The sequence below is a fragment of the Sarcophilus harrisii genome, chromosome 4 (genome assembly GCF_902635505.1).
Source record: "Sarcophilus harrisii chromosome 4, mSarHar1.11, whole genome shotgun sequence".
Classification (NCBI taxonomy): Eukaryota; Metazoa; Chordata; class Mammalia; order Dasyuromorphia; family Dasyuridae; genus Sarcophilus; species Sarcophilus harrisii.
Window position 1 is genome coordinate 25,322,528 of NC_045429.1, and position 22,604 is coordinate 25,345,131.

Sequence of the window (22,604 nt, forward strand, 5' to 3'; positions counted from 1 at the left end):
CCTCACAGCATGTTTTGCCCACAAGTTATTGTTGAAAATGTGCCAGTGGGCAAACAGTTTGTATGGTGAGTGGGGCTCGGGGGAGTAGGTGGACCCCTCCTCAGGGACAGGGGCAGTATTGATTTGAATGTGGTTTGGAACCAGAAAGCGAGAAGGATAGAGGAGAGAGAGCCTGGCTGGAGCCTGCATAGGTTGTGCTTAGTCAGGATGGGGTTCTGTCATGGAAATACGGTCTCTGGGAAGCAGTGCAGAAATGCTCGTGGGTTGCTTGAGTCTCAGATTGCCTGCCCCTTCTGAGGGTAAGCCTTGGAAGCACTCCCATCCTGCAGTGACCCTTTTTGGTGAGCTCAGAACCTCACACATACTAGGCACGTGAATGACAACAATTCTGGGCTTTGGATTCCAATCCCAGCTTCAACACCATCTGACCCAGTGACCAGACTAGACATTGCATCTTTCTGAGCCTTAGTTTCTTGCTCTGTAAAATGGAAATAATCATACTGGCACCGAGTCTCAAAGCATTTTCATGAGAAAAGTACTTTGTACATTTTAAAGTTGGAGAGTAGTGTGAGTTATTAATGTAGATAAATGTTTGCTCAATTCCAAATGAATGTTTTAAAGCTTGTGTGACTCTGTGCCAGGCTCTGGGCTAAGCAGTGGAAATTCAAAAACAAAAAATAAAACCATCTCCTCATTCTGTAGGAATTCTGAATGAGTATATTTAAATATCCTTACAGGACCTGTTATTCCTCTTCGTCCTAGCCCTTTCCTCCCAAACTCTCCAGTAAGGTCACTGTTTTTATAAATCCCATTTGTGAAAGATATTTTTTATTTCAAGTATTTCAAATCACTGACAAGATGATAGGAATAGTACCTTGTTTCTTCTTCCTAGAAGACGCCTACATTCTTGGGGAATGTCTTGATGAATATTGGAATTTAAATATACGATTGTGACTATTGTACACTTTAAACTTAATCCCTAATGGGAGTTGGTGCTGTATTTTATAAAGATGAAATTTGGCATGTTGGGTTGGCAAACGTTGGTTAATTAGGGGCCACTTAAAAGTGGCTAATTTGAAGGAGAGGACATCTCCCTGAAGTCCTACATTCTGGATGAAAGGGGAAACTTGCCTCCAATTAAAGCATCAATGGAGATCAAAACACATCTAATTGACGAGATATAACAAACCCAGTTATACAGTTTACTGCCTACTGATAGGTCAGTGACTACGGAGATTAGCTTGTTAGCATCAGACTTTGAAAAAGACTGCAGGCATTCTCTATTGTTGAGTTAATGGACAATAAGGAATTTGGCCAGTAATCCATAAGACCACAATAAATATGGCTGCAATGCCTTTTCTTTTTGTTAGGGCTTGCAAACCTTGGTTATAGTTCCAACCTTAGGATGCCTAGAATTGACTTGATTGAAAAATCTAGCCTTAGATATATAGATACCTCTCTCTACAGTTAACATAGTTAGATGTTTCTCTCTCTCTCTCTCTCTCTCTCTCTTCTCTTTCTTTATCTTCCTTCCTTCCTTCCTTCCTTCCTTCCTTCCTTCCTTCCTTCCTTCCTCCCTTCCTTCCTCCCTTCCTCCCTTCCTCCCTCCCTGCCATAGCTTCATAATATTGTGCGCCCCAGTGTTTCCAATAATATCATTATGTCATTTCTCACATTATACCATAATGCCAGCAAATTTACTTCTAGTTAGTTGTCACATGGTCAGACACTAGCCCCTGAGCATCAGTTGACTTGTCATCCCTTTTACATTCTTCCTTTGAGTCTCAGTGACCTCCTGTAATGCTGCCTTTTGTAATGTTCTTGGCAGAACCTGCCTATGCCATTAGAAAGGCTCTGCCAGCAGGTGCCCATGGTGCTGCTTTGGGGAGTGTTAGGCCAGTTTGGCTCTGAAGGTCTAGATGGATCACGATTCCTCTCTGTGCTAATTATCCCCCCTGACCAATTGAAACTAATGATGAGGTGAACCCTTAAGGTAAATCTCAGGATCTCTTGCACTTGAGGATCTTTATTCCAAAATTATGAAGTAATGCACTAAGCCCAGAGTTTACTTAGCTCAGAGTATCTAATTGCCAGCAGAGAAAGCAATTAAAAGTAACTGCAGTGTAAGAGGCCAACCTTTGTTAAACATGGTTTTAAGATTGTTACAGAGCTTTGGGGGAGGTGGGGGAGGGGTGGGATGGTGACATGGTGTCTAGGCGGATGTTAACAACTGTAGCAGAGTGTTAATTAAGAATGATGTAATCTGCTGGGCAGAATTGTTAGTATTATGTGTCTGTTTAGCTGGACAGGGGCAAATCCCAGCTCCAGCTCTATGAAAAGCTCCAGTAGCATGACTATTGGAAAAACTAATGTTTTATTTTTTTTAATGTCTGCTCATGAGACAATTTAAAAATCCCAAAGTTTGAAATGTAGCCCAATGTAAACAGTGAAGCTTCAGCTCATTTGCATATTTGCCATATATTTCCATGGATTGCTGTGTGAACCTAATCTGTCATCGCCTGCTGTATTAGCTACAACAAACATTACATTTACATATCGATTTCTGATTTTGTTTTAATGTAAATAATCTGTAATTATAGTGAATTTGGGCTTCTGTTGATAGCAGTCTGTGTAACCCCACAAGTTCAAAAGGGAAGGTTATGTTATGTGTCATAGCATTTCATTTTCAGTCTTGAGAATTGAGGTTGTAATCAAATCACTGGCGATCACAAAGGATTTTCCGAGAGGACAAAAGACAGACAGGAATCATCTTGGGGTGTTGCATCTCAGTAAGAAGATGGAATTTGTAAAATGGTGATAAAAAACCTGGCAGGAAATTCAAATTATAATTATCATCTAAATTTTTCATACAATATTTGAAATGTACTGATTTGAAATGAACTCCTATTGTTGCCTAAGTTGTACGTTCATTAAAAACCAAACAGGAATGGATGCTTTAAACCAAACTTCTCAATTGATAATGGCTTGTTAAAAAATACCTAGGAGCAAGAGAAGAAATAGCACACACAGCGGGAATGAAACAGTAGAGTTAAGATACTGATATTGGTGTTAATACTTTCCCCATCTCCACCACAAATGACTGGAACGAAGATATACGATTTCTTGGCAAAAATCTTAAATGTGTCAGCAGACACTCAAGAAAATTAAATAATAACTTTAAAATTCCCCCAAGTCCTATTTGTACTAAAAAGATTTGTTTTTATCATTTTGTTGCTCAAACCTCTCATCCTTCCAGTTACCAAAATAGTGTGTTGGGGAGGAATCACAGAAGTATAATTTAGGATTGATTGAAAACTTTGATTCATTTCAAACTACCCAGTTTGTAAAAGAGACTACTGAGGTCTAGAAAAGTCAAGTGATGTGTCCAAGGTGACCCACAAGCTAAACAGTACAGTTGGTGTTTGAATCCTGGTCTTCTGACTCCAAATCCAGCCTTTTTATCAAATCAGTTTTTTGAATCCAAGAGACCTCAGCTACTCATAATTCTTCAGAGTTATGAAGTATCTCTTCACAATAGTCCTATTAAGTTGCTGGTGTAAGAATTGTGCTTCTCATTTTGCAGATAAAAAAAAAAAAAAAAGAATCTCAGAAAAAAGAATTAATTTGACCAAATCCATAGAATCTTGATCAGGCCAAGATTCTGGACCACATCACTTGCACTCAGGCCACTGTGCTATACTGTCTTTCACAAAGACCTCCTGTCTCTATAAGTGTATTTCACATTTTATGAAGAACTTTCCTATATGGTGGCTCTTGGGCCACAAGGATTGTCGCTATCAATTTATAGGTGGGAAACTTGGCCCTGAGGTGAGGGCACTTTGCCAAGGTTACGTCTGATGAGTGTCAGAGCAGGGCCTTGAGTGCATATCTTCTGGTTGACAGTCAGAATTTTACCTAAATCAAGTCAGCAGGCATGTTTGGTAGCTCCTGATACATAGTGGGCACTGTGCTACAACCCAGGAGCACAGAAAAAGGTCCAGACCAAATCCCAGGCCCCGGCTGTCAAGGATCTTGCAGTGTGACACAACGAACTGGAAGTGAGCAACATATGCATGTCATGGAGTGGAGGAAATCAGCAGAGAGAAGGGTGAGGAAGTTAAGGAGGAGAAATTTCTTGTACAAGATAAGGGCTTAGTGGAGACTTGAAGCAAGCCAAGAGGCCAAAATGAGAAGGGAGAGAGTCCAGGGATAGGGGACAGCCAGAGAAAACACTTGGAGTGCCATTGGTGATATGGATTGAGAAATATGGGGACAGTAGTGAGGTGTGGGAACTCTACAGATGGGGAGGAGAGGCAGATATAAAGGGCTTGAAATGGGCAACAGTGGATTTCGTATTTGTTTCTGCAGGTCATGGGGAGGCACTGGAGTACAGTGGGGCAACAAGGGCAGACTTAAACTTTTTGGATGTTCAGTTTCCCTGGTTCCATGATTTTCTTTGAGAAATTCAGTCAATGGTGGGACTGGTCCAAGGATGAAATTTGGCAGGAGAAGACGGGCAACTTTAAAATGAGAGGGCTGATATATTTGGTAGAGGAATTAGCTTTTATTTTGACCATAAGTGCTCATCACTTCATGAAGCTTAAATTTTCCTTTCCATCTATCCTTTTCTTTTATCAGTGAATATTTATTGAGTACCTACTGAGTAGAAGGCAGAAACCTGAAAGATAATTTCAAGCAGCTGAAGCTTAAATAGCTAATGAATTGAAATTAATTGATAGTCATTAGAAATTAGATGTTTGCCAATCACCTGCCGTGTTCTTGCTAAAATGCTAAAAATTAATTTGGAACATATCTTCCAACCTTGAATCCAAAAATGATCAGAAAGAGAATCTTCTGTTCGAAAGTCAAATAAAAAGGGAGTTGGCGAGACCATCTGCCAAGGATTTCCTTCTCAATTCTACTGTTGAGTTCTGTTATCATTGGATTGTTTTAGACACTTAATGTCTGGAAAATGGGTTCATATCCCTGTCACTTTAAAGTATTCAAATTGATATGCTTGGTCAAGGAAGTAGAAGGAAAGGTGATTTGCTGAAGTGCAAATAATTTTGTGGAACCTGCTATTCTGAAGTGGGATGGCTTATTCTAAATAGGGGGAAATGTTTGACATCTTCATGATAAAGGGTATGGCTAGAAGAAACTGGGCATCTCCCTCCTTTTACAGGCAGAAAAAAAGGAAAACTGAGGTTAAAATACTTGCTCAAGGTCATAAAGGAAATATGATACAGTTAATATAATACAGTTAAGTGAACAAAGCTACCACATGCTTAGTTTTTAAGGGATTAACAAGATCCAGTAGTGGGATTTACTTCACTTGGGGGCTCAGAGTAGAGGGGAGAATTATTTTTATCCATAATCACATTTTCATTAAACTTTGCCTTTGGCATGTGCTAAATATTTCTTGACATCTTTCCTCCATATCTCTCACTAATTTTTCTCCTACTAATCATTAAGAAACACTGATTTCACTCATAAATCTTTATTTCACCTGTTTGATGGATTTTCCATAGTGTAGTAGATGGAATTCATGCATGCTGAGAAAGATAGTGCATCTTCAGGAAAGAGAGCAGAAAGCAAGCAAGTGTTTTTTCAGTACCTCCTGTGTTTCAGGCCACTAAACACTTTATCAGTGTGGTCTCAGGAAATGGAAGCAGATTGAGGTTAAGTGGCTTGCCCCAGAACTCACAGGTACAAAGTGTCTGAGACGAGATTTGAATTCAGATGCAAAACCTTCATCCAGTGTGTTGCAGAGCTGGCCTTCATATGGCCAGTTTGGTGATGAAAGCCTTTTATTGACCTAGTCCAGTCCTTATTAGACTCCAAACATCTCTATAGTCTGTCCCCAGACTCTTTGAAGCAACCTCTGTGACATTACAAAGTATCAGAGGAGGACATCAGTATAAATAACTGCACAAATCACCAGGCTCCCAGGGCCCAGGTGTGGCATGTACCGAGTGACTCTTAAAGAATGTTGCTTAACTGATTTTTCCTGTGCAGCATGATAATTGCAAAAATACATACAGAAGAATTGCACATGTTTAACATATTTTGGATTACTTGCCGTCTAGGGGAGGGAGGAAAAAAATTTTTGGAACACAAGATTTTGCAGGGGTGAATGTTGAACACTGTGCATGTGTTTTGAAAATAAAAAGCTTTATACATACATATATATGTGAGTGTATATCTATGTGTATAATATATATAGAATGACCTTAAAGCTACTAAGTCATTTGACTACTGTAAATACACAAATTAAAAATATAGAGACATTATGTGCATCTAGAGAAAGAATTGATAAATAAAAATATGTATAGAATTATTTTACATACATATATATACACACACACCAATATATCCACACCCATTTGTATATAATGGTAGCCATTTTCATGGTTGGGAGGTGGGGAAAGGAAGAAAAGAATGGGAAAAAAAATTGCATGATAACTTTGTTTTATATTTTGGAACAAATAATAAGTAATATACATGATATATTTGTAGTTTCATGTGCGATCACCTTTTTTTTTTTTTTTTTTTTTTTAAATTGTGCTATGATATGGAAAGGCCTTTGTTTTCTAAGTTGAAAATAAAATAAATTTTGGAAAAGTAAAAGAAAATGTTGATTAACAAATTTCACTTCTTATATTCCTACTGTGTTTCCCATGGATCCTTGACCAGTAATGACATTTTCTGTTCACACTTCATTTCACGTGCTGTGTCATCTGGCTATTTGGGTTGGTGTTATGTCCCCTTACTAGACAACTAAATGCAGGAACTATCGTCTAAATTAAAATTTTATTTCTAGTGCTGAACAATCATAAAGATTTCTTTTTATCCTTCCCTAATGGACTTTCTTTACTACCTCTCTTAGCTGCTTAGTATTCCAAAGCTTCTTGTCTCTCTTCAAGCCAAGATCCGTTTCTCTACAGCAGATATCTTTGCTGCCTTTTTTGAGAAAGTCAAGATCATCCATCATAAGAGTCATCATCTATCTACATTATCAAACACCTCAAAAATCCTATACATTTTAACTCAGCGTTTCTGTCTTTGCTTTTGTCCCTAAGGAAGAGATGACTCTTCTCTGAAGACCAAGACCTTTACCTATATCCATAATCCCATTTTTTCCTTTCCCCTCCCAAAATTTACTCCATAAATTATTCCCTCTTTTTCAAGGGTAATTCCTTTCTTCCTGGTGTTTTCTTGTCTGCTCCACCCCCCCCCCCAAAAAAAAAAAGGTCTAGTTTTTCCATCCTAATAAGCTTTTTTTTATTCTGCTGTTCCTTCCAGCTATTGAATCTTTCTTTCCAGTTTAAATTCTTACTTACTCCATCTTATCACTCACTTTTCAAGCCTTTCAAACCTAATTTCTGACTAAAACTTTTCTGCAAACTCTCTTTTAATTCTTATAGGCAGTGAGCATCTCTTATTCCTCATCCTACTTGATCAATGAAGTTAGGTGCTGTTGATAACACAGCTTCCTCCTTCTGTATGCTTTCTCTTCTCTTGACTTAAGTGACTCTTGCTTCTCTTCCTGTCTGACTGCTCTTCGCTCCCTCGTTGGAGCTTCATCTTTCTCTATATCATCCTTCCTCTGTATTGTCAGAGGACTCTCAAATTTACACACTTAAGACTTGACTCTCCATTGTATTCCAATCCTGCGCCATCAAGCTCCCTGTGAAACCTCTTTTCCTGATGACCCGTTGGCATCTTATATTTAGTATGCTCCAAACCAAACTTATTTTGTTCTCCCTTAATCCCGCCTCTCCTTCATACTGTCTGTTTTTGTTGAGAACACCATCATTCTCCTGGTTATTAAGGTTTATTTCTTCAGTCTTGGAAGAGGCAGCAGAGTAAGAGGAAGAGAGAGCCATAGACACTTGCTTCAAATACTGGCTCTTTCCCTTCCAACTTAGTTGTCCTTCCTTCATTTCCTAAGCTGCAAAGTGATGGAGTGGCTTTGATGGCAGGCATGACATAGGTGATCCTAGGATCCTTGATTCTTCCCTCTTACTCCTTTCTTATCTCCAGCCAGTTAATTCTTCCACATCTTCTCTCTTCTTATTACCTCCTGTACATTCACAAAGGCCAAGACCTCTTCACCTCTGAGGGCTGCCTTCTATACAGCAGCTAACACAATCATCTGTAGCCATGAACCTGACCATGGAATTGTTCTTCATTTGGTTTTCCAACAAGCATTTATTAAATACTTTTTTTTACATCTGTGCCAGGTGTAGATATATTAGTAAAAAAAAAAAAAATGAAGTTAAAAATTAATGAATGCCCTCAAAGAACATATATTCTTCATCTTGACACATAGAAGGTACTTAATGGATGTTTACTGATTGATTGTTTGCTTGAATAAGGTGGTGGAAGGACATAGTGAGTTAAAATTCACAAAATAGAAAGTAATTCAACTGGAGGGAGCATAAATGATGAGGCCACCAGGAAGTTTCATGGAGGAGTTGGCCTTGGTGCTGCACTTGAAAGAAGGAAATGATTCTGAGAGGTGTCAAGAGTGGAAACTGCTTTGTAGGCTTCTTGCATGGGGAGTTCCTCCTCATATGCTCTGGTGCTCTTCAGCAGGTGATTTGCTCTTCCTCCTCCATGGAGGAGGAAGCATCCATCTCCATCCTTCATCTCCATACCTTGGCAAGCACCATCCCATCCTGCCTCAGAGACTCTCCTAACTTCCTTTGAAGCTCAGCCCTGACTGCCCAGTACTAGCATTCTCCCCTGGAAATTACTTTATATATTAAATTTTTTTGTATATAATTTTCTTTGTACATATTGGGGCAGCTAGGTTATAGGTCAGTTAGAGCACGGGAACTGGTATCAAGAAAATCTGAGTTCAAAAAAAAAAAAAAAAAAGGAATATCTGAGTTCAATTTTGACCTCAGACATTTCCTCATCTGTAACATGGAGGTAAAAATAATAGCATTTCCCAAGGTCTTTTTGAGAATTAAATGTAATTTTTTTTTTTTTTTTTACAAACCACAAAACACTCTGTGTGTGTGTGTGTGTGTGTGTATACATATATAGTTTCTAATTAAATTTTCCTCCCAATTGAACATACATTTTTTTTTTTTTAATTTAATAGCCTTTTATTTACAGGTTATATATATGGGTAACTTTACAGCATTGACAATTGCCAAACCTCTTGTTCCAATTTTTCCCCTCTTTCCCCCCATCTCCTCCCCCAGATGGCAGGATGACCAGTAGATGTTAACTATATTAAAATATAAATTAGATACACAATAAGTATACATGACCAAACCGCTACTTTGCTTGAACATACATTGATTGAAGAATTTTTAGTTTTTGTCTTTGTGTATATTAATGTTGAATTAATGAGAATTCCAGGTGGTAGTTTCCTGTACCTTCAAGATTGAATATAAACTCATCTGTTTGAAACCTTTTCTTCCTAAACCTTTCCAGTCTTCTTATAATTGACTTCTTTCTACTTATTCTATATTCCAGTAACACTGGCCTCCTTTCTATTTCTCCCAAAAGGCCCTCTGTCCTCTGATTCCATACCTTTGAATTGGTTGCTTATTTCGGCCTCCTAGCTCTCTTAGAGATTCAGCTCCTCAAATCTTACTTTCTTCAAGAGACTTTCTCACCTAGCATGTGGAAAAGCTATGATCCCTAGCTTTGTGTTTGGTGCTCTGAATATGAGCTCTTTGAGTGCATTTGTTATCCTTGGAGAGGCTGAGACAAGGAAGTTTTATCCCAGCTCCATCTAATATTGCAGCACTACTGATAAGTATTCATAATGGACTAGACTTGGAAATAGACAAATAGAAGTAGAAATATTTTTAAGCTAGCTACCATTTCTATAGAGCTTTGGGGATTTCAAAGTGTTTTATGGATGTTTTCTCTCTTGGTCTTCACTACAGACCTGAGAGATAGTGCTATCATTTTCATTCCCATAGATGGGGAAACAAAGGTCGGGAGAAGCTAAGGAATTCACCAGGGATCACTTGGCTTGTGAGCATCAGAGGCAGGACTTTAACCCACATCTTCCTGATGCCAAATTCAGCGTTTTTATCCACTAGGGAAGGAGGAGGAAGCAAGGAAAGAAAAAATAGAGGAATGGAAGATGTAGAAAGAGAGAATGAATAGAGACTAGAACAATCGTCTTGAGAATACTGCACAAGAGGTACATAATATAAGCTGAAGTTATTTTCCAGACCAGTTATTTTCTAAGTGCCACAATAGAGACTCATTTTCCTTTGTTCAAATTTGATCTCACACATGTACGGTATGACCCTGGGGCTCTGCCTTAGCTCCTGATCTGTAAAATGAGCTGGAGAAGGAAGTCACAAACCACTCCAGAAGCTTTGTCAAGAAAACTCCAAAAGGAGTCACAAAAAGTCAAACAGGACTCAAACCAGTGACAAATTTTCCAGGATCAAATACGAAATCCTCTGTTTGGTTCCTTAAGACCTTTCTAACTCTTATTTCAGTTTCTTTCACCTTATATCCCTCCAAGACCTCTGGGATCCCATGGAGGAAACTGAGACACTCAGAGAGGAAGAAACTTGTTTGTGGTCAAGGATTAAATGAGTAGGGTAGACTAGATGACCTCAAAGATGGTTAAGGCTAATTATTTACATATTCTGGAATCCTATGAACTCAAAGCTATCTTACTATGTGAATCACTGTGGATAATACTTTATGCTTTATTTTGGTATTTTCCAAGTCTTTTAGTCAAGTACTAACCTGATAGGAGCCATCAGATATACATAGAGTTATACCTAGCACTTCAATGCCTTTTGATTGATTACTTGCATTTCTACTGACTTCCTTAGCTTATCCATTTATTGGTTGACTTATCTGTCACTTTTATGTAAAGATTTGACCCGTTAAAAACGAGGCATTTTCTTCTTCATTGGAGGAGGAGGGGAAGAAAAAGGACACATGCAGTACTGTGGTGGGATAAGAGAAAATACCAGTAAAAGTTAATGAGGAAATACAAAAGATTGAGTTTGAATCCTGGCTCAGACACTCTATAGTTATTTGAATGGGGCTGGTGAGACCCAAGGTAGTGAGATCAGACTGAGAAAGAAGACTATGGACATTATCACTAATGAGCATGAATGTAAAAATATTCATAATATTCACAAAGTATTTCTAGCAATATATTAAGGAAATTATTCACTATTACCAATTGAAGGCAAGGATATAGTTCATAACTAGAAAATCTTAAACACAATTTGTTTTTACTATTATGATTCACCATATTAATAACAATTTTAAAAATTACAATACTTATATCTATTGATCAATATATCAATAGATGCAGGAAAAACAAAAGCTTTGGCAAAATACAGCATCATTTATTTTTTAAAAATTAAAACCATAGGAATAAATGAACCTTTCCTAGAATCATAATATCATAAATATTTTTACATATCAGTTAGTTCACATACAGGAGGATGCACTTGCACTATCTCTTACTCTCTCTGTCTCGCTCTTACACACACATGTACACAGGCACACACACACATACACACCATTCTAAGAGAATCTAGAGAACTTTACCAGTAGAAAGTGATAGAGGCAGGTTTTAAGCCCAAGACCTGACTCTAAAACCTTTTTCTGATAGACTATCCTTTCTTTTTAATATGATGAACAATTTATTTAAATACAAGAGCCACTGTTATTTTGGTTTAAGGGAACACTAAAATCCGTTTGATGAAGATGCAAAATCTCCATTGTTATTGTTGTTATTGGATACAGTTGTAGAAATGCACAATAGAGCAGTAAAACAAGAAAAAGAAATTGGGGGAATAAATAAGGTAAATAGACAAAATTATCTTTGTTTGCAGATGATATGATGGTTTATTTAAATCCTAGCAATTCAATAAAGAATTAATCAAAATAATTGGCAGCTTAAATCAACAAAGATCTATCAAGAACCTGCTCAGTCCCAGGTACTGTGCTCAAAGTATCAGGATACAAAGACAAAAATGAAACAATTCTTATACATTGAAGGAGTTTATATTGGGTAAGGGAGCAGGGATGAGAAGCAACATGTATATCTAAGTGTCTAATCGAAGTGATTTAATTAATTGTATTTTTCTTACATAAGTATATTCAAAATATATAAAACATAATTACAGGGGAGTGAAGAAGAGTAGTAGCAGTGGAGGGCTGAGGCAGGAGAAGGTGAGAAAAGATGTTTGAATAGAGATTTGTGTGATACAAGGTATTCTAAGAGACTGAGAAGAGGGACTGCATTCTAGGCCTGAGAACAGAAAGTGGAATGGTCTTTATGAGGAATAGCAAGGTGGCCAATTAAGGACCAGGGGTAGGAATTGGTATATGATGTTGTTGGCACATGGAGCCCTGGAGTTGAGAAAACTCTTTCTTCCACCTACTCTGCAATTTAGAGTTTTAGAAGATTGAGCAGAAAAGGCTTTTATTTCTGTAAAAAGTTTTTGTATAGTATGAACCATTTATATTCAGGATATGTCTTAGCAGGAAGATTCCCAAATATTTTATATATTTTGTAATTTATTTAAATTGAATTTTGCTTCCTATCTTCTCTTTCTATTTCTTCCTGTTGTATTTTATTGGTAATATACAGAAATGGTGATTTATATGGATTTACTTTGTATGCTGCTACTTTCCTGAAACTTTTTTAGTAGTTAACTTGGGTTCTTTAAGTTTACCACCATAGATACTATTATTGAAAATCAATAGTTTTATTTTTATCTTTGTGCTCATTTCAATACTTAGCAGAGCTTGGCACAAAATAGATAAAATAAATGTTTATTGACTGACTTACTCCCCTTTCTTCTCGCCTCCTTCCCTCCTTCCTTCCCTCCTTCCCTCTCTTAGAAGACTGCATAGAAAAGGCTTTTATTTCTGTAAAAAATTTTTGTATAGTGTGATCCATATATTTCCAGGATATTTCCAAGTTTCCTTCTTTGTTTTTCTCAAATTAGAGAAGGTTCTATCTTTTAAAAAATAATTTTTTCTTTAAATTTTGTCTGTTTGCTCTGATTTGTTGTTCTTGGTTTTTTTTGTTGCATGCTCATTTCATTAATCTGTTCTTTCTCTATTTCATCGGGAAAAATGCTTAGCAAAATGAAATTTTCACAGAGAACTATTTTGAGTCTTTTGGTATGTTGCCTCATTGCTAGGCAATGAAATTATCTATTGTTTCTGTGAACTACAGTTCTTTATGATTAAGTTAGTTTATCTTTAATGTTCATCCTTTCTTGAAAAGCTTTTTAATGAATATAAATTTTATTGCATTGTGGTCAGTTAAAGATATTTGATTTTTTTTCTTTTGAGTTTCTTATGTCTAAATACAGGGTCACTTTTTGCAAAGGAATTATAACTACTGAGATACATGTATAGTTCTTTTTATTCTCATTTAGTAATCACCAGAGGTCTTTGATACTAAGCCATTTAAAAATCCTCTTCAGTTTAACTTCACCATTGTCTACCTTTTGGTTAATTTGTCTAGTTCTCAAAAGGGTACATTATCATCGTTTTATTGTCCATCTCACTGTATCTCATTACATGATATTAACACTTTATGTACATGTACTCTCCTTTGAACAGTTCAGATGAAAATAAGGTTCAGATATTGCCAACTTCGTCATCCCTTGTGCTTGTTTTTGTAATCTTCTATTTCTGTATATTCTATTCCCCTGATTGTGTTCTTCTGTTTGTTATAATATTCTTTTATCCATCCTTGTTTTATTTTTTCCCTAGCATTTTCTTTTTTACTTCCATTTCCTTGATTGAGAACTTCAGAACATAATAAAACCACTGTCAGACCCTGTATATTATTTAATTCCCCTTGTCATATCTGCTGTCAATAGGCTTCTGAAAGGACATTTGTATAATTTTCTATTAGAATATAAGCTGTCATCCTTATTTGGTTCCTTCTGATTGCATGTTCCTATTTAACTTTTTGTGTTTCTTTAAAGAAGTGATTATGCTTAGTTTTGTTGGATAACTTACTTTTTATTGTAAGCCCTTATCTCTTGGCTTTTGTAATATGTTCTAAGAATCAGCCTCCTTTATAATCATAACTGCTAAACTTTTAGTGATTCTGGTTATTTTGGCTGTTTCTTTTCTCTGAGATGGAAATTGTGTATTTTATCAATGGCATTCCTGAGAGTTTATATTTTTGAGTTTTTTTCTGAAGGTGATGAATGGATTCATTCTTTTTTCATTTTTGCTCTCTGTCTTAGAGATCTGGATAGTTTTCTTTTAATAATGTCTTGTAATATGAAGCCTGTCCCCATTTTTTAGCTATGGGAAGTCCACTGATCTTAAATCATCTGTCCCTGATCTATTTTCCAGTTTTGTTATTTTTGTTATGAGATTATTGAAGAAAAAGACACCCCAATAAGATTAGGGTTGAATGAAGTGAACTGTGAAAGCTATCTCACAAGATGGAAACATCTAAAAAATTGAGTGAAGGTTCATCTGTGCCCCAGGCCCAAGTTTCTTTTTCCAGAGATCACATGATTTACAAGGAATAGGACCATACAGCCCTTTTCTTTTTGAGACTAAGTTAGGGCCACCTTGGCATTAAAATTCCCATATAAAAGTAATTTAGTAATCCTAAAAATGTGATTTGGTTAGATGTTTTTCCTCATTTATGAATTAGATTGTAAGGTCATTTGTCCTGACTAATCAGGGCAAAGGGTCAGCCTATAGAGAGTGTTACCCCAGACCCCTAAATGATCACTCTCTGTTTAATGTAACTTGCCCCTCCTTGTCTGACTGCTTGTTGGGAGAGGGACACCTTTCTCAGGAGATTGTAATAAAATTCCTTTCTGCTTCTACCTGAGAATCTTCTTGATTTATTTGAGCTGGTGGTCTTTGTCCTACAAGAGGTTCCCCCTTGGTCAGTGGGTTAGGTAAAAAAATTCACACACTCAGTCTTTTTTAAGGGGCAAAGATTTATTCCAAAGGAGTTTAGCAAAGGGACAGAAGCAAGAAGAAATTATGCTACTCCTTGACTGAGGGATAATTCCAGGGAAATCTAGCAGAGTCAGAGTCAAGGAGATAATTGTGACCCCAGTTGAAGAGGGCTAAAGTTCCAAGGGAATCTAGCAAAGAGTCAGAATCAGGGAGATAACTTGAGGGGAAATAGAAACCAAGATGAGGTTGATTTGCCAATATTATAGTTTAGAGGTAAAATTGAGGAATGGTAGGGGTGGGGTAGTTCCCATCTTGGAGTTCTACTGTTTATTGACCCAAGGAATGGGTATTGAATTACTGCTGTTGGCCAGCTTTGTGCTTTTCCCATGGTCAGGTTCTTAGGAATGGCTAGCCTTAGGGTCTTACTCCTTTATCATACCTCTTCCAGATTTCTTAGTTGTTTGTTTGTTTGTTTTCCATTTTCCGCTCTTCATTTGACTTTGTTTTAATAATTCTTGTTTTCTATGGAGTCATTAATGTCTGTTTCATCCTTTCTGATTTTCAAGGAGTCAACTGTTATTTAGGTGAGCTTTTGTACCTTTTGTAGTAAGCTGTTAATTCTTTTTCCAATTCTTTTGTCTAGCATTCTCATTAATTAATTTTTTTTTTTTAAACTTAAGCCTTGCTTCCTCCCAGGAATTTTAGTTTAGCTTGTGTTTTGGAAAGGTTTTTATTTGAGGCTTTGCTTAGAGATATTTTCAAGTTTGTTTTTGTTTTGTTTTGCTTGCCAGAAGGTTTTGTCTTTGATGCTGTGGTATCATAATAGCTTTTATGGTGAGAATCTGTGTTTTTTGGTTTACTTATTTGTTCAACCTTATTTCCTGGGACTTTGTGTAGGGATCAGGCTTTGCAAACTTCTGAGCCTTTCTTGGTCCTGCTTTTTATTCTCTTTGGTCCTGTGACTGCTGTCTCTGGATCTCAATCACATCTCATTTTGGGGCCCTGAAAACTTTTAGTGCCCCCAAAGTAGTCTGAATTATTGCAGGTTTGATCAGTGCTCCCCTTCTCTGAATTTTGCAAACTATTGACCAATGACACCTCTGCAAGTTTGCTGCTGGTTGGAACTCTCTTAACTCCTTGGTAGCCTCATTCCCTGCTAACTAGCTAGAAGATTCTTCTAGTTAAGAAGACAGACACATCCAAATCACTATTGATCAGAGAAATGCAAATTAAGACAACTCTGAGATACCACTATACACCTGTCAGACTGGCTAGAATGACAGGGAAAGATAATGCGGAATGTTGGAGGGGATGTGGGAAAACAGGGATACTGATACATTGTTGGTGGGTGAATACATCCAGCCATTCTGGAGAGCTATGTCCAAAAAGTTATCAGACTCTGTACATACCCTTTGATCCAGCAGTGTCTCTACTGGGCTTATACCCCAAAGAGATAGTAAAAAAGGGAAAGGGACCTGTATGTGTCAAAATGTTTGTGGCAGCCCTGTTTGTAGTGGCCAGAAGCTGGAAAATGAATGGATGCCCATCAATTGGAGAATGGTTGAGTAAATTGTGGTATAGGAATGTTATGGAATATTATTGTTCTGTAAGAAATGACCAGCAGGACGAATACAGAGAGGATTGGCGAGACTTACATGAACTGATGCTGAGCGAAATGAGCAGAACCAGGAAATCATTATATACCTCAACAGCGATACTGTATGAGGATGTATTCTGATGGAAGTGGATTTCTTCAACAAAGACAAGATCTAACTTAGTTTCAATTGATCAAGGATGGACAGAAGCAGCTACACCCAAAGAAAGAACACTAGGAAATGAATGTAAACTGCTTGCATTTTTGTTTTTCTTCCCAGGTTATTTATACCTTCTAAATCCAATTCTCCCTGAGCAACAAGAAAACTGTTCGGTTCTGCACACATATATTGTATCCAAGATCTACTGTAATCTATTTAACATGTATAGGACTGCTTGCCATCTTGGGGAGAGGGTGGAGGGAGGGAGGGGAAAAATCGGAACAGAAGTGAGTGCAAGGGATAATGTTGTAAAAAATTACCCTGGCATGGGTTCTGTCAATAAAAAGTTATTTAATTTAAAAAAAAAAAAAAAGGAATCATCATTGGGTTTCTTTAAATAAAAAAAAAAAAAGAAGAAGAAGAAGAAGACAGACACAGAACCCATCTAATCTGAGCTTCCTATCCTTTTAACTCGGCTTGATTGAATTAAACTAACAGACCTGACTGTGGAATCTGAGATCTTGATGTAGGATCAGAGTCTCTTAACCACTACTCAAGTTTAACTCTTGCTCCTTGTCCAGTCCATGGCCTCAGGCCCATCATCTGTCATGACTTCCAGTCTTGATTTGCAATAGCAGGATTGTAGCTGCTTAAATGCAGATCTTCTCTAGGAATTCATCCTATACAACTGCCTCTTGTTCATAGCACAGAGTCAGTCTCTATTCTACAATATCTGCTACCTTTTCTTGAACTACAGACACTAGTTCATTTTCCAAATTAGAAATCTCTTCATGATTCTTTCTTACCTAGGAATTCTCCATCTCCCTGTGCTGACCAAAGGGGAAGAATTACAGTATTTTTTCCTTTGGATTACTCATGACTTTGTCTAGTGCTCTTTCTAGATCTCTGTTCCAGTAATAGAGTAGTAAAGGAAAGCTGGGTTATACTGATTCCTTCTACTCCGCCATCTTTGCTCTATCATCATTTTGCCAAGTCTGACATTTCATTTTACAAACCATTAATCTATGTACACCCTCTGATCCAATGACGCTGCTATTAGGCATATATGTCAGGAGATCGAGTACAAAATATTATGTAATATGTAAAATTATAGGAAATATTTATATCAACATTGTATTATAGTAAGTAAATAAAAAAATAGATACCAGTCAAGTAGAGAATGTCAGAAAAATTGTGACACATGAATATAATGGGAATATTATTATGGCATAAGAAATTATAAATATGAAGAATTCAGAAAAACTTGAGAATACTCAAATGAAGGGATGCCGGGAGAACAATTTATACCTTGAGCACAATTATAGAAAAGAAAACATGGAAATTCCTTAGAACTCTGATCAATGCAATGGCTTTTTGCACCTTCAGGAAATTATTATTGAAGCATACCCTCCTTCCTGGTTTTTGGGAGAGAAGTAGTGGACTATATTGTCAGATAAAGCCAATGTGTTGATTTGTTTTATTTGACTTATTTGTTACAAAAGGAAAGTTTTATTGTTTATGGGAAGTGAGCAGAGGGGAATGAGTAAGAAAGCACAGAGATATAAAAGAAAATATTTCAAGAGAATATTTTAAACAATGCCATATATAGGCCTAAATCATGTGACCTGTCGTGAAATCATCAAATCCTAAATCATGTGACCTAAATCAAATGTGATATATCATTCCAGTCCTAAATATTTTGGATTTAAATACTCCCCCCCCCAAAACACACACACACACACACACACACACACACACACACACAAACAAACATGCCAACTTCTTTCAGGTTTCCATCATAATATATTACTTCCCAAGCACACAGTGCAGGTCAAAAATTAGCAAAAGGAAGGAAGGATTCCTTAAGTGTGGAGATATACACTGGGCATTTTCTCACAAAGTGAAAAAAGTACATCCTTGTAGGGTAATATCACCGAGTCGATTTCTCTGTATTTTTGAGTCCCAGGTTGAAGAATATTTTTGACAGTGTGTTGGCACTGAATTTCAAAAGTTATTTAAGTTTCAATGTTGAAATCATTTCCTTCTATACCCAGCTCGGGGACTGCCTCCTTCCTAAAACCATCCTGCCATGTTCCAATACCATTTTTTTTCTTCAATGAAAGGGAGCTCACTTTTTTCTCATTTTTCATGGCATTCTCCCTGGACTTCCCTTTTGGATTCAGATCACTTTTTTAATGGTTTTATTACCATGGGCAAATCGTAACTTTCCTGAACCTTATTTCCTCATCTGTAAAATGGGGCTAGATCTACTCCTTAAGATTGTTGTAAGGGAAGCATTTTGTAAAAAAAATTTGTAAAAAAAAGGGTAATATAATTGGAAGCTGTCATTGTTATTATTAACCCTATGCTGTGCATTGGTCAGACATAACATTTTATTTCTCTTCTGCCATCTACTTCTCAAAAGATTGGCCTACAGTTGTGCTTTCTTTGAATTTAAGTCGGACATGTCATGTCAAATGTTCTTGCCCATCTGAGCCACTGGAAGATAAATACTGGTGCTAATGAAAAAGAAGACAGCATATGGCTCTTTACATTAAATTTTTATTTTGTAGGTACAGTATTTCTAGCCAAGTGACTGTGCTCACTGTGGTAGAGAAGGAGTTAACAGGTTAGCTCCCCTTGGTCATCCTCAGCATGGCTTCTTGCCTTTCAGAGCTGCCAAGATGCTCACATTGTGCCTGGACATGTCGATGTCGAGGTTAGGGTCCTCCTGAGGGTTCTGTAGCTTGCTGCTCAGCAAGCTAGAACATGCTTGTCCCTGATTTCCTTGTTTTTCTTTCAACCCTTTCAGTGCCCTGCAGGAGTCATTAAATCAGAACTTCATGCTGATTGTCACCCATCGAGAAGTCCAGCGGGAGTACAGCTTGAACTTCTCGGGAAGCAGTACCATCCAGGAGGTGAGTTCTGTCTCACAGCTAAGGAAGAGAAAGAGCTCATTAGAGCTCATGTTGACCCTGTTAAAGAGGGCTTCTCTCTTCTGGCTGGAAGCTCTCTTTATGTTTCATTATTGGGCTCTTAATTTTAATTAACTGGAGCATCAAAGATTACTGTAGATAAACTAAATGACCCGACCTTCGAAGGATAGATCGGAGCTCCTGATAATTCTTAAAATACTCCACTTAATGTTATAGAAAAGGAAGTCATTTAAATGTAATATATTTTATGATTTAATAATGAGTAATTTGTAGAAATATTTAAGAGTTGAGAGAAAAGTCATTTGTTTTCAGAATATATTTTAGAGAATGTTTCCTACTTAGATTTGGGTTACTGAGACTGAGGGGACAGAGAAAAGGGTGCTGATACTTTATAGGCATGGCATCATTTCCAGATCAGAAATGGCCAACCAGAGTCACTCTTAGACATAGAACCCTCCCTTCCTAAAGAGAAACAGTAACCCTGGGTGTGCCCATGAACCCGCCAAAAGCTGAGAACAAGGAACCTGCCACATGATTTTGTCAGTGTGCAACATGTAGCGTAGGATTCCAGATTGTAAGTGACAGACCACATTGTTCAGCTTTTTTGGGGATTAAACTTTATGGAACTAAATCAGGCTTTTAACTTAGTTATTTCCCAGACCAAATAACTGCCCAGGGTGATGGTTGTGAGGAGTGATTTGTGCCAGGGTTGACTGAGCTACTGCTGGTATATCAGGTAATGAACACTAAGAACAAAGCTATAGCTAAGGATTGCCTGATTTCCCTCGAGAGTGAAGGAGCTGTTTTATGTAAGGAGCTAAAATTGGAATATCATCGGCGTCATTTTGTACTTCTTCCTGGTGACAGATTTCAACCTGGGAAATGGGTAGAAGTAGATCATACTGTTGTAAACTTTGTCTAATGCTTTTCTGCATTTTAAACAAATTATATAGGCAAGTAAATCTTAACTATTGATAACTTTAATCCATTATTAACAATGCTACTGTCTAGGTTTTTTCATATGTATGGATTTTTTCTTGTTGCTATTGTGAAGAGGGCTATGAAAATGAGCAGTGTCACTTCTGACCCATATGGTGGATATTTTCTGTTCTTGACATTTGAGAATGTTCTTGTTCAAAGCCCTCCTTATATTGCAGCTACCAGAAAAAGGGAGCGTAGTTAGGTGTTCCTCAAGTGCTGAAGGTAGTCAGAGTAAAAAAATTTTTTTTAAACAAGGGAAATGAAATTTCAGTATAATCTAGAAGATCCTGTTTCAGTAACCAAAGTAGATAAATGCAGTGGCAAATCTTATGATGGCCTTGAGGGGCTTTTCTGAAGAGCGGTCCATTTAATATGAAAAGGCTTGAGCAGCTCTTGTGAATAATGGGGTCTTTGAAGCATATGGTTATGTTCATTGCTTCTCAGATCCTGTTAACATTTCACATGGCACACACCCACAAAGATGAAAATAAGTTAAGGTTTGTTCAGTTGAAAAATCCAAATGCCCAAGTGGTGAATAGTGCACATGATAAAGAACTCAAGTTTATTTCGTTCTCTTTGGGTGTTCCCATAGGGTCGTAGGACTTAGGGGTTCAAAGGGTCCTAGAGGTTTCTGGTCCAACTCATTCATTTCACAGAGGAGAGAGAAAAGGACTTGGGAAGCATAGGGAGAGGCAGAAGGAGAGCCTGGCTGTGAAATCCAGCCTATATCTGAGCCTCTTCTCATTGTGCCCTGCTTAAGACAAGAGTTCCTTTTCTTGTGGGGAAAATCTTTCTTGGGGAAAATTCCTCCTTTTTCTCTCTTAGTGAAAGTTGGGGAGCTTTAGATTGGTTTTATGATTTACTTTGGTATTTTACCTGTCATTTGTCAGAGATGCAACTTCTTCCCACAAGGGGGCAGAAAGGACTCTCCCTCAGATTGTCTACAAATGCCATTCAGTGCTTTCAAATGAGCTTCTCTCCTATTAACAAAAAGGAGCATAATGGCCAAGTTATTGTTTGATTTACAGATAATTGGCATATTGCAGGAAGGAGACTTAATTTCACCCTTTTAAATTAAACAGGGAGATTTAAAAAGACATAAAATATTCATTAATGTTCGGTGATTATAAAGTAGTGGCATATATTTATTTTTCCTTTATTACTGTTTCGATGGGAAAATACTGCAAATATTTCCGAAATCGAGTTGGCCATACTGACAAGTTGAAATGTTTAAGCAGTGTTAATGCAATCTGCTCACACCTGATATCCTATGCAGAAGGATTCAAAATGACTCCATTAATTATTAAAAGAAATATTTAAAATTCTATAAATGTACCATTGTTCGCCACAGTTGGATGCAACTGTCTCTCCACGGCGTGGTGTTTGGATTGTCACATATATTTTTAGGCTGCAATGACTTTAGAGTCATAAATATTTTTCTGGATTGTTTTCCAAGTATGGTTTATCACTGGTTTCTGGAACAGTTTTGCAAGAAGAAAGAGCTTTCATTATTCCGTAAAATGATATCTTTACTGGGGCTTCAGTTTTTCCATCGAGTTTTTAACTATTTTAGAATGTGCTGGCCACAGCTAAGAAAGGAAAAAGCCTGTGTTGTTTCTAAGCTCCTTCCTTAAAAACAAAAACAAACAAACAAACAAAAAAAAACACCCCCCCATTCTAGGAAAAAAAAGATACCACAAACAGTTTTGCAGTTTATGGCACCTACTGGTCTTCTAGCCTTGTCCAGCAATTTTGAGGTATCTCCTTGGGGAATCACTGATGATTTTCCATGAGCTTTTATTACTTAGAAGCAACAGTCACAAGCTTGGTAGGGTCAGAGCTGAAGCACAGACATTTCTGCTACAAAACTGAATCCCCACTAGATTGGTTTGGAAACCAAATAGAACCTTGGAACTCATCTGCTATTTTTATTGTGTTGCTAGCCACGGATGAGTTTTATTGCATTGACATGGAGACATAATGATGCTAGATTTCCTAAATCACAACTTATTCTGCATTATGT

At 37.3% G+C, this 22,604-nt stretch overlaps 1 protein-coding gene across 3 annotated transcripts in view; it reads left to right on the forward strand.

The window, feature by feature from the left end:
• FAF1 (Fas associated factor 1) overlaps positions 1-22,604 on the forward strand; it is a 385,064-nt gene that overhangs the window by 160,563 nt on the left and 201,897 nt on the right. For all 3 annotated transcript variants that reach the window (XM_031969148.1, XM_031969147.1, XM_031969149.1), the window contains one exon: positions 19,477-19,582. In XM_031969148.1, coding sequence (XP_031825008.1) covers positions 19,477-19,582 — 106 coding nt within the window. The remainder of the gene's footprint in view (positions 1-19,476; positions 19,583-22,604) is intronic.